Source organism: Barbus barbus (genome assembly GCF_936440315.1).
Source record: "Barbus barbus genome assembly, chromosome: 36".
NCBI classification, from domain to species: domain Eukaryota; kingdom Metazoa; phylum Chordata; class Actinopteri; order Cypriniformes; family Cyprinidae; genus Barbus; species Barbus barbus.
Window position 1 is genome coordinate 5,926,372 of NC_136714.1, and position 13,081 is coordinate 5,939,452.

General features: G+C 35.2%; 2 protein-coding genes across 3 annotated transcripts in view; one reads left to right on the forward strand and one right to left on the reverse strand.

Annotated features, from left to right (window-relative positions):
• Positions 1–588: 588 nt before the first annotated feature.
• On the forward strand, positions 589–6,666 carry LOC306856089 (ras-related protein Rab-24-like). Of its 2 annotated transcripts, XM_079395098.1 has the most exons (9): positions 595–1,073; positions 1,718–1,861; positions 2,140–2,208; positions 2,287–2,365; positions 3,038–3,105; positions 3,183–3,282; positions 3,372–3,422; positions 3,508–3,567; positions 4,252–6,666. In XM_079395098.1, exons 2-9 carry the CDS (start codon positions 1,745–1,747, stop codon positions 4,314–4,316), a joined length of 609 nt encoding a protein of 202 aa, XP_079251224.1. In that variant the 5' UTR covers positions 595–1,073; positions 1,718–1,744; the 3' UTR covers positions 4,317–6,666. The 2 variants fall into 2 exon arrangements, with proteins under 2 accessions (XP_079251223.1, XP_079251224.1); XM_079395097.1 differs by lacking the exon at positions 4,252–6,666 and having other exon boundaries at positions 589–1,073; positions 3,508–4,122.
• LOC306856088 (histone-lysine N-methyltransferase, H3 lysine-36 specific-like) overlaps positions 6,427–13,081 on the reverse strand; it is a 35,219-nt gene continuing 28,564 nt past the window's right edge. Inside the window, exons 20-24 of the mRNA XM_079395096.1 lie at positions 11,853–11,969; positions 11,626–11,767; positions 11,423–11,529; positions 9,374–9,575; positions 6,427–9,153 (exon numbers count right to left, since the gene is read on the reverse strand). Coding sequence (XP_079251222.1) covers positions 8,633–9,153; positions 9,374–9,575; positions 11,423–11,529; positions 11,626–11,767; positions 11,853–11,969 — 1,089 coding nt within the window. The 3' untranslated portion in view covers positions 6,427–8,632. The remainder of the gene's footprint in view (positions 9,154–9,373; positions 9,576–11,422; positions 11,530–11,625; positions 11,768–11,852; positions 11,970–13,081) is intronic.

The window sequence follows — 13,081 nt, forward strand, 5'->3', positions numbered from 1 at the left end:
AAAACCTATGGGGTATTGTGAAGAGGAAGATGCAATACTCCAGACCCAACAATTCAGAAGAGCTGAAGGCCACTATCAGAGCAACATGGGCTCTCATAACACCTGAGCAGTGCCACAGACTGATCGACTCCATGCCACGCCGCATTGCTGCAGTAATCCAGGCCAAAGGAGCCCCAGCTAAATATTGAGTGCTGTACATGTTCATACTTTTCAGTTGGCCAACATTTCTAAAAATATTAGTCTTAATTGATATTCTAATTTTCTGAGATACTGAATTTGGGACTTTCATTAGTTGTCAGTTATAATCATCAAAATTAAAGGAAATAAACATTTGAAATATATCAGTCTGTGTGTAATGAATGAATCTAATATACAAGTTTCACTTTTTGAATGGTATTATTGAAATAAATCAACTTTTTCATGATATTCTAATTTTATGACCAGCACCTGTATAGTACGTTTTGACACTTCTGGGATTCGCTGGAATCGATTCACACTGATCCGCCAACGAGTGTTCAACCAGTTCAGTGAAAAGACTCGACTCAGACGATTCGACTCTTAAATGATTCGTACATCGCTATTTGAGACACAACCACTGGCCATGGTGAAGTCACATCCTCCTGTACATAAACAAAAAGGAAAAACCACACACTAGTTTATTCCAGCTAGCCATACACACTACAGTTCCTCATTGACCGAATACATAACATTTGTCAGCCCATTTACTGTAACAGTTAGATTTTGTTTTTTTTCTCAACGGGGAAACATGGCTTGGAAGTTCTCTAGCTCTGCTGTATTTAGCGACGTTGAAAGCTAAAAATATCACTTACTATATATATATATTTTTTTGAACGTGTCTTTAGTTCGATGCGACTTGTGACTCGCTGCCTATGTGTTTACACGCCAAGTAGTCTTCAATTTGATCAATATGAGCTTTTGTGGAACATCAGTGTGGATTGCTAACTAAACCATTAGCCACCCAGTTAACTTACAGTATTTATCTGTCTGTAGAGTCGCTCTGGAACTCGGGTTAAAGTCATATTGTCCCGGCAACAGATACAACAAAAGCCTTGGTAAGTGAAAAAATGCGACAACGCCAGTTAACCTCTAGTGTGTTTCATATGGATAATATTTTATTTGATATAGCAGTACTGAGACTGCGTTACTAGCCAAAGCTAGCTCTAGATGTAGTAGTGCTAGAAATCTTATAAACACAACACTTAAGTGTACTTTTAAAATGAGTGGTTTTTTTTATATATACTTAAAAAAGACTATACTTAATGCTTTCAAACACTTAATTACGTTATTTGCATTTAATATCCTTTTTATTTAAATTTGAATGTCTTGTATTTAAATATATTTGTAATTATACTTGCAATAATGATGTTGCAATTTAGTACATTTAAAATATATTGACTTATGTAATATTAAACAGCATACCACTGGTAAAATTGTAACTTTAAAGTAACTCAAGTACTTTACATGTGCTGTAGTACGTCAGTCAACGACAGTCGTGTATTCTCTTTAAGTACACTTAAGTGGCGTTTTATTTATTAATTACCTGCAAGTACAGCTCTCTCTATTTATTTGTTTTGCAATGAAAGTGCACATTAAATACAATTAATCAGACTTCTGTTTTCCAGGATGATGCTGTCTATACAGTATCTATCTAGTTGTTATATGCCTTATACAAATACTTATATGCTTTTATTTATAGTGTCTTTTTCAACAAACCCATATAATCATGACTGCCATGCGAGTGGATGCTAAGGTGGTCATGCTTGGTAAGGAGAGTGTGGGTAAAACCAGTCTGGTGGAAAGATATGTACATCGCCGGTTTCTTGTGGGACCATATCAAAATGTAAGTATGAGTTAGCATAGCAGCCTCTAGAAGTAATTAGTCCGTTAGAAGTAGGCTAATTGACTATTTTCTGGGATAGTTTGTTCTCATTAAAGATATTTTTGTGTGTGATGTAAGTTTGACTGGCGATCAACAATCTCTAATCATGCGTCACATACTATAAACAAAGCCACCTTCCATGGATCTCAATGGCTTTTTGAATATGACCTGTTATGATGATTGTAGGCTTTATGTGTGTATATATGTGTTTTTTAATAAATTGTTTTTGTTTCATTAAGACTATAGGGGCTGCGTTTGTTGCAAAAGCCCTCAATGTCAGTGACAAGGTGGTTACTCTGGGAATATGGGTAAGTGTAGTTACTTTGGACTTTATATATGCTGATCAACCACTCATTTGTGACGTCACGTGTTTCCTTTGATATTAGGACACTGCTGGGTCTGAACGCTATGAAGCTATGAGCAGAATCTATTACAGAGGAGCCCGTGCTGCCATTGTCTGCTACGGTATATACCTCTCTTGCAGTTTGACAGGAAGTGGTTTTTTGGGGGGTTTTTTGTCGGAAAGAAATCCAAAATGCAGCATGTACCAGCTCAGTCTAGCAGTCAGGTGACACTGAGCAAGGAAATGGCTCATGCTTGCTCACTGTGTACACATTACAGTAATTACAAGTCCTGCTGGGCAGTTCATGGGTCCTCTGGGGTCCATGTAAAATTTAGAGAGGCCAAAAAAACATTTTACTCAATGTACTATTTTGGACTGTCTAATGTAAAATGTGCACTTGAGATAATGTTTTTTTTTTTTTTTTAATTAATATGATGTTATGATTTCATTCTACATTTTTAAAATTGGCCCAAAATTTTAAATTAATTAGTTTTTTTTTTTTTTTTTTACTATTAGTTTTTATAGATATATGATGATAATAATAACTCCGTTTTAATATACTTTTCTCATACACTGTAAATGTTTTTAAACCCTATACCATTCAACAGTTTGAGTATAATAAAGCATTAAAAGTATTAATTTCTTTCAAAAAAATCTTACAAATTCCAAACTTTTCAACAGTAAGTGTACATGGCAAAAATCAAAGGAAAATGAGCTCTTTCACAAGTTAAAAAGTTTTACAAACATCAAATTTGTATCCTAAATTCATGTTTGTTTTTCACAATCCCACTTAGACTTGACTGACAGCAGCAGTTTCGGAAGGGCCAGGTTCTGGGTGAAGGAGTTACAGAACTGTGAAGAGGTAAAATAAACCCACGTCTCACAAAAACATAAACACAACTTCAGCACAACTTTATAGACACGTTATTTTATTTTCAGCGCTGCAAGATATATTTGTGTGGCACTAAGAGTGACCTCATTGAGGCCGATCGAAGTGTGCGGCAAGTAGACTACCACGATGTTCAAGACTTAGCAGATGGTAAGCATGTATTTAGCTGTTTTTGTTTTCTATGTACAAACTATTACAAAGCATTTCAATAAAACAACATTAATTTTTAACATTTACAGAAATAGGTGCACAACATTTCGAGACCTCCAGCAAAACGGGGAAAAATATCGGTAAGTGATGCTTCAGTTTATTAGCATTGAGCACTGTTTTTGTGTAACGCAATTAGATACCAAAACATTTCTTTTTTTTATACAGATGAGGTTTTTCAGAAAGTGGCTGAAGATTTCAGTAGCTGTGCTTTAGAGTTCTTGCAAGGTGAGAATTTCCTGCGAAGTGAAACTTTGAAGAAAAACCTTATTTTACACTTTATACCTGGGTCTGTGCAAGGCTTTCCAGGCCCTGTTAACAAATGTAGCACACTCTCAGTTACTTGCACACTCAAAAGCCCTCAATGTCAGTGACAAGGTGGTTTTGTACTACAGTATTAATAGGAAATCATATTAGCTGTTCTTTTTGCTTTGATCAGTAATGGTACAGAGTATTTATTAATTTTTAAACCTATTGTCCACCTTATTTGTAATGTAAAAATGTGTTCACGTGAATGTGCAATGCTTCTGGTGTCATCTGCTGCCAGTTATTTTACCTGTATCAAAATTATGCTGATTTATAATGTAAACTGGTATTTGTTGTTGTGTGATTTTAATATATAATTTTACTCACCAACCCACTGTTTTGTATCACAAATAGTTTTACTGCACTTTATTCCTCTAGTTATTATCCTATAGCTGCTAATGTATCAGAAGTCTCACACATTCAAAGATAATAGCTTACTCTGCGTTGCAAAATAAAGTTTATAGAAATAGATGCTGCATCAAATTCTGTATGCATTCAATAACAATTTTATTTAGGAATGTAAATAATAATATATAATTGATACTATAATTTGATTATTGTTCCTATTTGGATTTATTTATTTATTTTGGTATTGTATCCTCACAGAGGAGAAGGGGGTGGATCTTGGGCAAAAGAAGGACTCTTATTTTGACAACTGCTGCCATAACTGACCTATCACAGGAAAAACTGCTGTATCATATGATCTATTTTGGGATGACTGGAGGCTCACCATCTTTTATACTCCTCAAAGCATCAGCTGGAGTTTTTTTTTGCTCTTTCCTTTTATGATTTTTTTCTCTTTTTCTGGTGTGCAGTAGAACATGAAGGATTCCACTTTTTCCAGTGTTCAAGCAATGAACTCTTTTTCTTTATCAGGAACATACTTTTTTTTTTTTTTTTTGGACCTGAGAATGTTAACTGAAGCAAATATTAACCGTGCATGGCAATCCGGTTTACCAAAAAGACAAGACACAAAACAAGCTTTAGGGACAGATGCCATTGCATGGAGGTGATCGTTGCCAATTTTCCCAAACAATGCCTTGAGTGATTTATCACCTTTTATGATTTAAAGTGTCTCCATTTTATAGCTCTTTTGAGGTTCGAAATGTTTACATCCTTCATTTATCGCACTGCACTCATGTATGAACAATTTAGTTTCATATGTCCACACTAAAGTTTCAGTTTTCACAGATCTGAGACCTGTAATGGTCTGGAAAATGACATAGTACAAGTAAAAGGCAGTTTCCAATTATTATGTTCTTAAATTGTAATGAAGCTGAAAAATTGATGTCAAAATGTCAAAGGCTAATAACCATAGTTACTTGAGGTATTTATAATATCATGAATAATCTGATATGCGGGAGTATCAACTCATCAACAACAATACCAACAAAAAACTCCTGTATAGCTTCCTGTATCTTGTTGTCCATTATTTGCATATCTTTACCGTGTTCCAAAAGCAAGTCAATTTGCAGCATTTGATGAATGTGATGTTAATGTTTACAATGCTATTTTTACTATTATTTAATTTTCAATGCGATTTGGGTAAGATATTGTAAACTGGGACACTAACTTGTCAGGTGTGAAAATGTTTGTGCATACTTTGTACATACAGCCTTAGTTTGCTCTCGGTTCATATTGTACCTGTATTAAATACTGCTCAACAAGGCCTGCAGCTAAAAATATGGTTCTTGTGAAATTTTGTATATTTTACGTCATTCCAGAGATCCTGATATCGTGCCATTTTCACTGGTTGTCCTACAGGAAAGAAGGACAAAATTATATAACTCTGTTCCATTTTTCTGTGAAATTACATGAAGAAACATAAAGCATGTGATCTTAAACAGCTGTTGCATATTTTGTTTAAATGTATCAATATAGTATAAGCAAAGCAGACCAAGTCATTTAAGACTGCCAGATATCGGAATGATGAAATATGAAGCGTGTGTGCAGCATGCTGTAAATGTATCTTAGAACTCTGAGTAATAACCTAAATTCATGGATTTTTTCCCTACATATCATATTCATCCTTTGCTGCCTATTCTTGCTTTTCTTTTTTCCTTTTTAAGAGAGTAAGGTACTCTCTCACCAAAATAATATTACCATTTAGTGTACCACATCAGAGGAATTCATGGATTATGAATATTTTGAATTTATCTCGTTACCTGTATGAAAGACACCTGTTCACACGTATATTCTGTCTCTCACAGTAGAGGTGTACCTATGGTGAAAATTACAGATCTCTCCATTCTTTGTAAGTGGTAAAACTTAAAATCGGCAGTGTATCAAATATTTATTTGCCCCACTGTATATACACATACATGTATAGAATGAAAACATTAAAAAAGCTTCATCTTAGATTGCATAGAAATTAAAGTGAAATGATCTGAAATGGAATCAAATTAGAAACTCTCTGCACTTTCAGGCTCTTTTGCACAAAGAAAATGAAATTAGTTGCAAGATTTGTGCATTAATTTCATGACAGTAGCCCCAAATTTTCCATAAAATTCTCATTACTGTAATGCAGAAATAAAATGATCCTGTCTGGATACAACAACAACTATTATTAAGCTTTTATTGTTAGCATATATAAAATGAATGCTACCATTATATATACTTACAGATTACGTTGCTTACAGTTTACGATATAAATATAACTCTTCTGTTTTACAGTAATGACAAGACAATTGCATGTGGAAATGTGCCTAATTGTCATGCAATTAATGTTGCAATTCAAAACATTTTAATTATCCTGAAAATAGACTTAATTTTCTTTTGATAAAAATATAATTTTTTATTTTGGGGTGAAATATCATCCAAACATTTATTGACCGTTTTTGTGAGATTTACATTTCAACAGTTCTACTCACATTTCATTAATGCAATAAATCTATTTGAAAAGTACAATTTTGATCACACTATTTACAGAGGTGGTAAAAACAGCAGCAAAGAAGCAACAAGTGTGTACTGTTTTTTTTATTCTGTACAAAGCACTACAGCACAATTAAACTCTGACAAGGCAAAATATTTTTTTTTTCCCTTTTGCCTGAAATTTGTCTGAAATATACTGAAGTGGAATGACTCTCAGAGCAGCGTTAAAACTATGAAGTGCAATTATATACATAAATACAGGTTAAGAAAAAAATGAAATGCTGTTCATTATGAAGAACACTTATCAGTTAGATGGTGGTGAGGAAAACCAGCAGAGAAATTTCAGGACATGCAACAAACCACAATCATTTGTCCTATACATTAGCTTCACAGAAGACTATAGAGGGCTTTAGTTGCCAATTAGTGTTTTACACTACATGGTTTCAGTTCAAGATATCAGCCTTTATGGAAAATTTAACATGAATTCACTAAATGCCAAAGACTTGACTGGGAGTATTTAGTTATCTTCTTCCATATAGATTTAATGTATAAAAAACACATACAGCAAGATAGAACAGACTCGTCTGACTAGTTCAGTTAAGAGAACCTAGTACATAGTTGCACTTTCTCAATGACTGATGTAAGTTGGGACAGGACTTCCTGTTTGTTTGAAAGTTTTGTAACTGCTGGAAGCCACAAGTGTTTAAAAAGAAACCACACAGTTCACCTTTAAATTCACAGCATAATTTACACCAAAGAATTTTGGGAATATCTGTCTCTTCAGTGGATATGATCAATCAGAACACTTTCTTCGTAGACTGCATCAACCTCTTCTGGATTTTGTGCCAGTTTGGCAAAGATTAATTCAAAGACAATTCTGGGAATTTCCTAAATTATCTAAAATAAATTATAAGTATACTTGTAAATATTCTGCTTTTGTTTCAACATATTAGCAGGCATATTTTGGGTTATTATACAAAAGTGCTTCAAAATGATAGTCTTAAAGTTATTTAAACAGTTGGCTAGGATATTTTAATCTTATTAATTACGATCACAATTTACTAGTCCAAAGTAAACTTCAGTTTTGAAGCAAATGCTTGGCGTGCGTGTACATCCACATAACTTAATTTGATCGCGTACATGAACACGTGCACTAGTCTTTTTCATTTTTGTCTAATGTCTGTACTATTTCTCTGATGAAATTACGTGAAGCGCACTGTATGCATATAGCCTTTGCGTAAAAACCGAAGTATACTTTGACCTTTAATAAATTGTCTGGCCAAAAAAAGTCGCTGTCTGGATTTAAATAAGCAAATACTTAAGATTTTAGGACTGAATTATTACTTCAATGATTAATATTTTTCTGGCATGTTATATGTTTGGCAACAATTCTTCCCCGCGGGACTCTGTGGTGGCCAATCTTTCGCAATTTGGGGCCAATGAATTTTGACATTGTCATCCAGGAATATGGACAAGTGTACATCTTTTGACTTGGTCGTTTAAGAAATAAAAACTGTGCAGTGCATCAGTTAAGGTTTAAAGCAATAATTACCCAATCCTAGACTCTTCAGTATTCAGTAACTTTTTTTGACGAGGCAGTGTATATGAATCACTTACTCAATAGTAAAATTTCCCCTAACATTAAATTCGGTACCATTTACTCACAGAGCAAATATACAGCACAAATGAGTTTTGGTAAATGAGTTTATAGTCATTATTATTTAACTTCAAGAAGGCAATGGAATTTCCAAGGAAAAATATATTCCCTTCCCTAAATACTATATCTTCATTCTCTTCTTTGTTGCTTTTTGGGGATGTTCAACATCTTTCATAGTCCCAGATGTAGCAAGAAAAAACGTGACATTGGCTACAATCTAATACTGCATGACGCTGTTCTGTTTAATCAGTGTCTGAAACCATTTTTTTCATCATCTTCATCAGTCTATGCCGTCTACCGACAGGGATGCAAACCGTTCTGTGCCCCATCTTCAAGTATGTTGTAGTGAAAAGTTAATTTACATCAGATAGCCTCAGCGAAAGTAGTGAAAGCATGGCTATAAAGAGGTCTGTTGGGAAATGTAAACCTCAGGTCAGTTTGCCTCAATAGATTAAACCTTCATACTTCGGTTTTCTTCTTTATCCTCAATCGTTCCGAATTATCTTGAGTTACGCTCTTCTCACCATCCCCTTCTAATTGTATCAAACTTTCTTCCTCTTCTGCTTTTTCTTCTCCATAGGGAGAAATTGGTGAATATGCACTGTTTAAAGAGATGTCAGTTGGTGGAGGGCTTCTGGAGGGGCTAAAGGACACCTGAGGGGCTACATCAGGGGAAGAGGGAGCCTGTGGGACAGCTGTAGTGTTTAGGGTTGTGGATTTGATTTTGGTTTTGGCAGCTCTGATGAAGTTTATAGGATATGTTGTCATGAGTTCCTGGGGGTATTCCCGGATCTCACCAGGCTCCAGGGGCTCGGGGCCACAGGGGTCATGCTCGCTGCATGACAAGCGGCCATCCAGTTTGGATATAAATAGCATGCCATCTCGATGTTTGACACAATAGGAGCTAGGGCACATCTCACAAAAGGAAGCTGCTTCCTGCCCACACAAGTCACACTGATGCCAAGGACACTCCCAACGCCCTGAAATGCAAAACAAGTTATTCACTGATAATCTTCCCCTCCAGTGAGCAGTTAATTGATGTTGAGCATCATTTTGTCTTAATTTAAATATTCACTTAAATTTCATCTGTTCCTCACAGAAAACTGTCCTATGATTTCACAACACACGATCATGTATGAATATCATTATTGACTTTATGGTCAGTGAATGGTCTGTGTTTAAGACTACTTCATGACTGACCTGCAGGTCTCTTGGTGAGACTGAGGCAGTCGGCGTGGTAAACCTTAGGACAGCCCGGCCTCTTACAGGACACAACCTGTCCTCCATCTCCACAGCTAAAGCACTCATCTTCCCGCTCCTTGATTACTTCCTGCTGAGATTTACGCTTCATCTGAGACTTCTTCTTCATCTTACGGCCTTTATCATCTGATGGGGGGTTGTTCTGATAGACACAGAGTTGATGTCTATTTACAATCACTTATCGAAGCAGAAAATATGCCTTAGATACAAAAAACGTTGCTGGGTCAATATCACTGTAGGGTGCCTTTTGGTGTCCTGTACATAACTCATTTGCCATGATAACATAAAAATGACTATGAAAGGGTGTGTTATATTATGCAAAGTTGTTATATTCATCACAAAAGCATTACTTGGCTCTTTAGATACATTTTCTGCTTTTTTGTGTGTGTGTAAAAGTATGCGTGTTATTTTGCTATGTCCCATGCACTGCTCATTAAATTTTGTTCTCCTATTAATATTTAGTTAAATAAGAGATTACTCAATTTGAGTGTACTGATCAGTTGGTAATAAAAACAATATTTTTATTTAATAAAAAATAAGAGTTTGTCCATGTCCCTTGAATAGTTGTCCACCCTGTCATGTTGGGGAATCCGCCCCTTTAAGAAAAGGCTATCTCCTTTAGTGACATCAGGACAACAGATTTTTTGTCTCTTCAGTGGTGGGGATTTCAACGGCTGAGGTGAATAAGTTGGTGACTTTTCAAATGATAAATTTTCTTTGTACGAGTTTGCTTACTTGCTTTGCCAAAGCTTAACATGTCCACCCTGTCGGCATAACATATGTCAGAAGTGATTAGAATACAGTATTTTCAAAATATGTAAGTTTGAATATACCAAATTCTCTTCAACAACCAGACTAACTATTTAGCTAGTCACAGTTTGTTGTAAGCTAATATGCTAATTGAAGCTCAAAATGTCTACACTGTCGCTGCCACTTACGACTCATGACACATACATGACAGGGTGGACATAGCATTCATTTGTAGTTAATATTGCTAAAAACTAAAATGAATGGGGGGTATATCAGTGTGATCGAGGATATAATTATATTATTTATTATTATATTTTTTTCCGAAGTTGAATTAATGTTTCATTGTCATATTTTGTCATGATTTATGTGTTCTGCATTATGTGTCCACCCTGTGCTGATCCACCCGGTCATCTTGATATTTTACAATAATATTTTAAATAATAATTCAATCATATCTATATAATCCAGTGTGTTCAAGAGCTAGGTGTGGGGGCAATAACATGCAAAATATATATACAAAAAAAAAATATGTGGGAGCTCAGCTATGTTTCTATAGTACCTGAGTGTCTACTATTTATGACATGACAAAGCGAATGGGAAATTAAAACCAGAATTTTTGAGTATTGGGAGGGTTGAAAGGCACTCTATGGTGATATTGACCCTTGCTGTGAAAAGTTACAATACATTAGAATATATGAAATAGAAATGATAGGTATTTTTGTTATAGTGTCCTATAAAGGTTAAATCTTTTATTTTATATACATGTATATAGATTTAATTTTTTGCTATAGACCAGGGGTAGGCAACATCGGTCCTGGAGTGCCGATCAAGTGACCTTGATTAGCTTGTTCAGGTGTGTTTGATTAGGGTTGGAGCTAAACTCTACAGGACAGCGGCACTCCAGGACCGACGTTGCCTACCCCTGCTATAGACAGATTATCGGTTCCCCCTGTGTTTTTTCCCCCCTTTTATTAATAATGATAATAATAATAATAATAATAATAATAATAATAATAATGAATATAAAGTTTGCATTTTTTTTTTTTTTTTTTAGTATAGATTGATAACTGGTTTTCCCAGTATTTAAAAAAAAAATTATACTACTACTACTACTACTACTACTACTACTAATAATACAGAAATATTTATAATGCCAAGAAAAAAATATTGGTCAAACCAATTAGCATTGGCATGATATTATACAATATACAAGCTAACACCATGGGATAATCTCCTTACTTTTGGCCTCACTCCCAGGAATCCACTGCAATTAGATGCACCACACTTGCACACCGTCTTCCCATTACCCAGACACTCAAGGTTATAGTTGAATGTTAACTCAGTGCCTTGGAAGAAAACATCAGCACTTAAATGTTTTGCTAAATGTTTAAATGCAAGGCTGCAATACAATGTTTCCTACATAAAAATGAAATATGACTTACCAGCAGGGATATCTGTAAGCGCAAAAAGCCCAACACGTGTGTCTCCATTGACTGTCCATTTTTGAGTCTCGCAATTTGGCTGACAACTGTGGTTCATAAAACGGGCTTCATTTCCCTTGGGCCCGGCATCAATAATTCGATCCTTCCAGAAACCACAAAGCAACATATAATGTTTCCCATAACAGAAATCACAGAAAAGCGAAACAAGTGTTGTCCAAAAATCTCACCTTGTCCAATGTAAGCATGTAGAAATTGCCGATATTGTTCTCCTGAGCATGTTTAATCCGGGCACGACATTCTTCCTCGTCAATCACCTCTCCAACATATTCGTTAACAAATCCTCCCTTGGGTTGGAATGAAATGAAACAAAGAATTTGTTAGAAAGCAGACTGGACAAACTAATTATATCCAAACCCACACTGGCTCTCTGTAGATATATTTTAAGAGGGAGGAGAGAAATAGACAAAGCAGAAATAGCCTATGTATGGAAACATTCTAATGCTTAATATAAAAAAAAGTATGTTTTTTACTCTAGAACTGAACAGTTTTTGTGTGATTAGAGCAAGAGAAGCAATTATATTATCAGATTTAGTTTAACATGCTAAGCATTTCATACTGTGAACATTAAAAATATATTCAACCCAAAAATGAAAATTCCCTCATTATTTACTTACCCTCATGCCACCAGTTGTATACAGGTGCATCTCAAAATTAGAATATCGTGAAAAACTTTTTTTGTATTTTATTTAAAAAAGTGAAACTGTCAAACATATTTTACATTCTTAACATGTAAAGTAAGACATTTCTTATTAATCAAAATTGTTTTAATTTTGATGATTAGAGCTTACAGCTCATGATATCAAATCCAGTATCTCAATATATTAGAATATTTAAATTTGAGTTTCATTAAACGACCATCTCTACAATATAAATTCAGGGTATCTCTTGTTCTTTGAAACCACAATAATGGGGAAGACTGCTGACTTGGCAATGGTCCAGAAGACATACACTGACGCCCTCCACATAGAGGGTAAGTCACAGAGGGTCATTACTGAAAGGTGTGGCTGTTTACAGAGTGCTGTATCAAAGCATATTAAATGCAAAGTTGACTGGAAGGAAGAATTTGGGTAGGAAAAGGTGCACAAGCAACAGGGATGACCGCAAGCTTGAGAATACTGTCAAGCAAAGCTGATTCAAACACTTGGGAGAGCTTCACAAGGAGTGGACTGAAGCTGGAGTCAGTGCATCAAGAGTCACCACGCTCAGACGTCTTCAGGAAAAGGGCTACCAAGCCACTTCTGAAACCGAAACAACTTCAGAAGCATCTTAACTGGGCCGTGGAGAAAAAGAACTGGACTGTTGCTCAGTGGTCCAAAGTCCTCTTTTCAGATGAATAAAAATTTTGCATTTCATTTGGAAATCAATGTCTGGAGTCTGGAGGAAGACTGGAGAGGCA

Excerpts from the sequence above, each read along its gene's own strand:
- LOC306856089 (XM_079395097.1), top strand. The coding sequence starts at position 1,745 with ATGACTGCCATGCGAGTGGATGCTAAGGTGGTCATGCTTGGTAAGGAG. Across the intron at positions 1,862-2,139 it reads TTGTGGGACCATATCAAAAT|ACTATAGGGGCTGCGTTTGT; the intron begins GTAAGTATGAGT and ends TGTTTCATTAAG. Across the intron at positions 2,366-3,037 it reads TGCTGCCATTGTCTGCTACG|ACTTGACTGACAGCAGCAGT; the intron begins GTATATACCTCT and ends AATCCCACTTAG.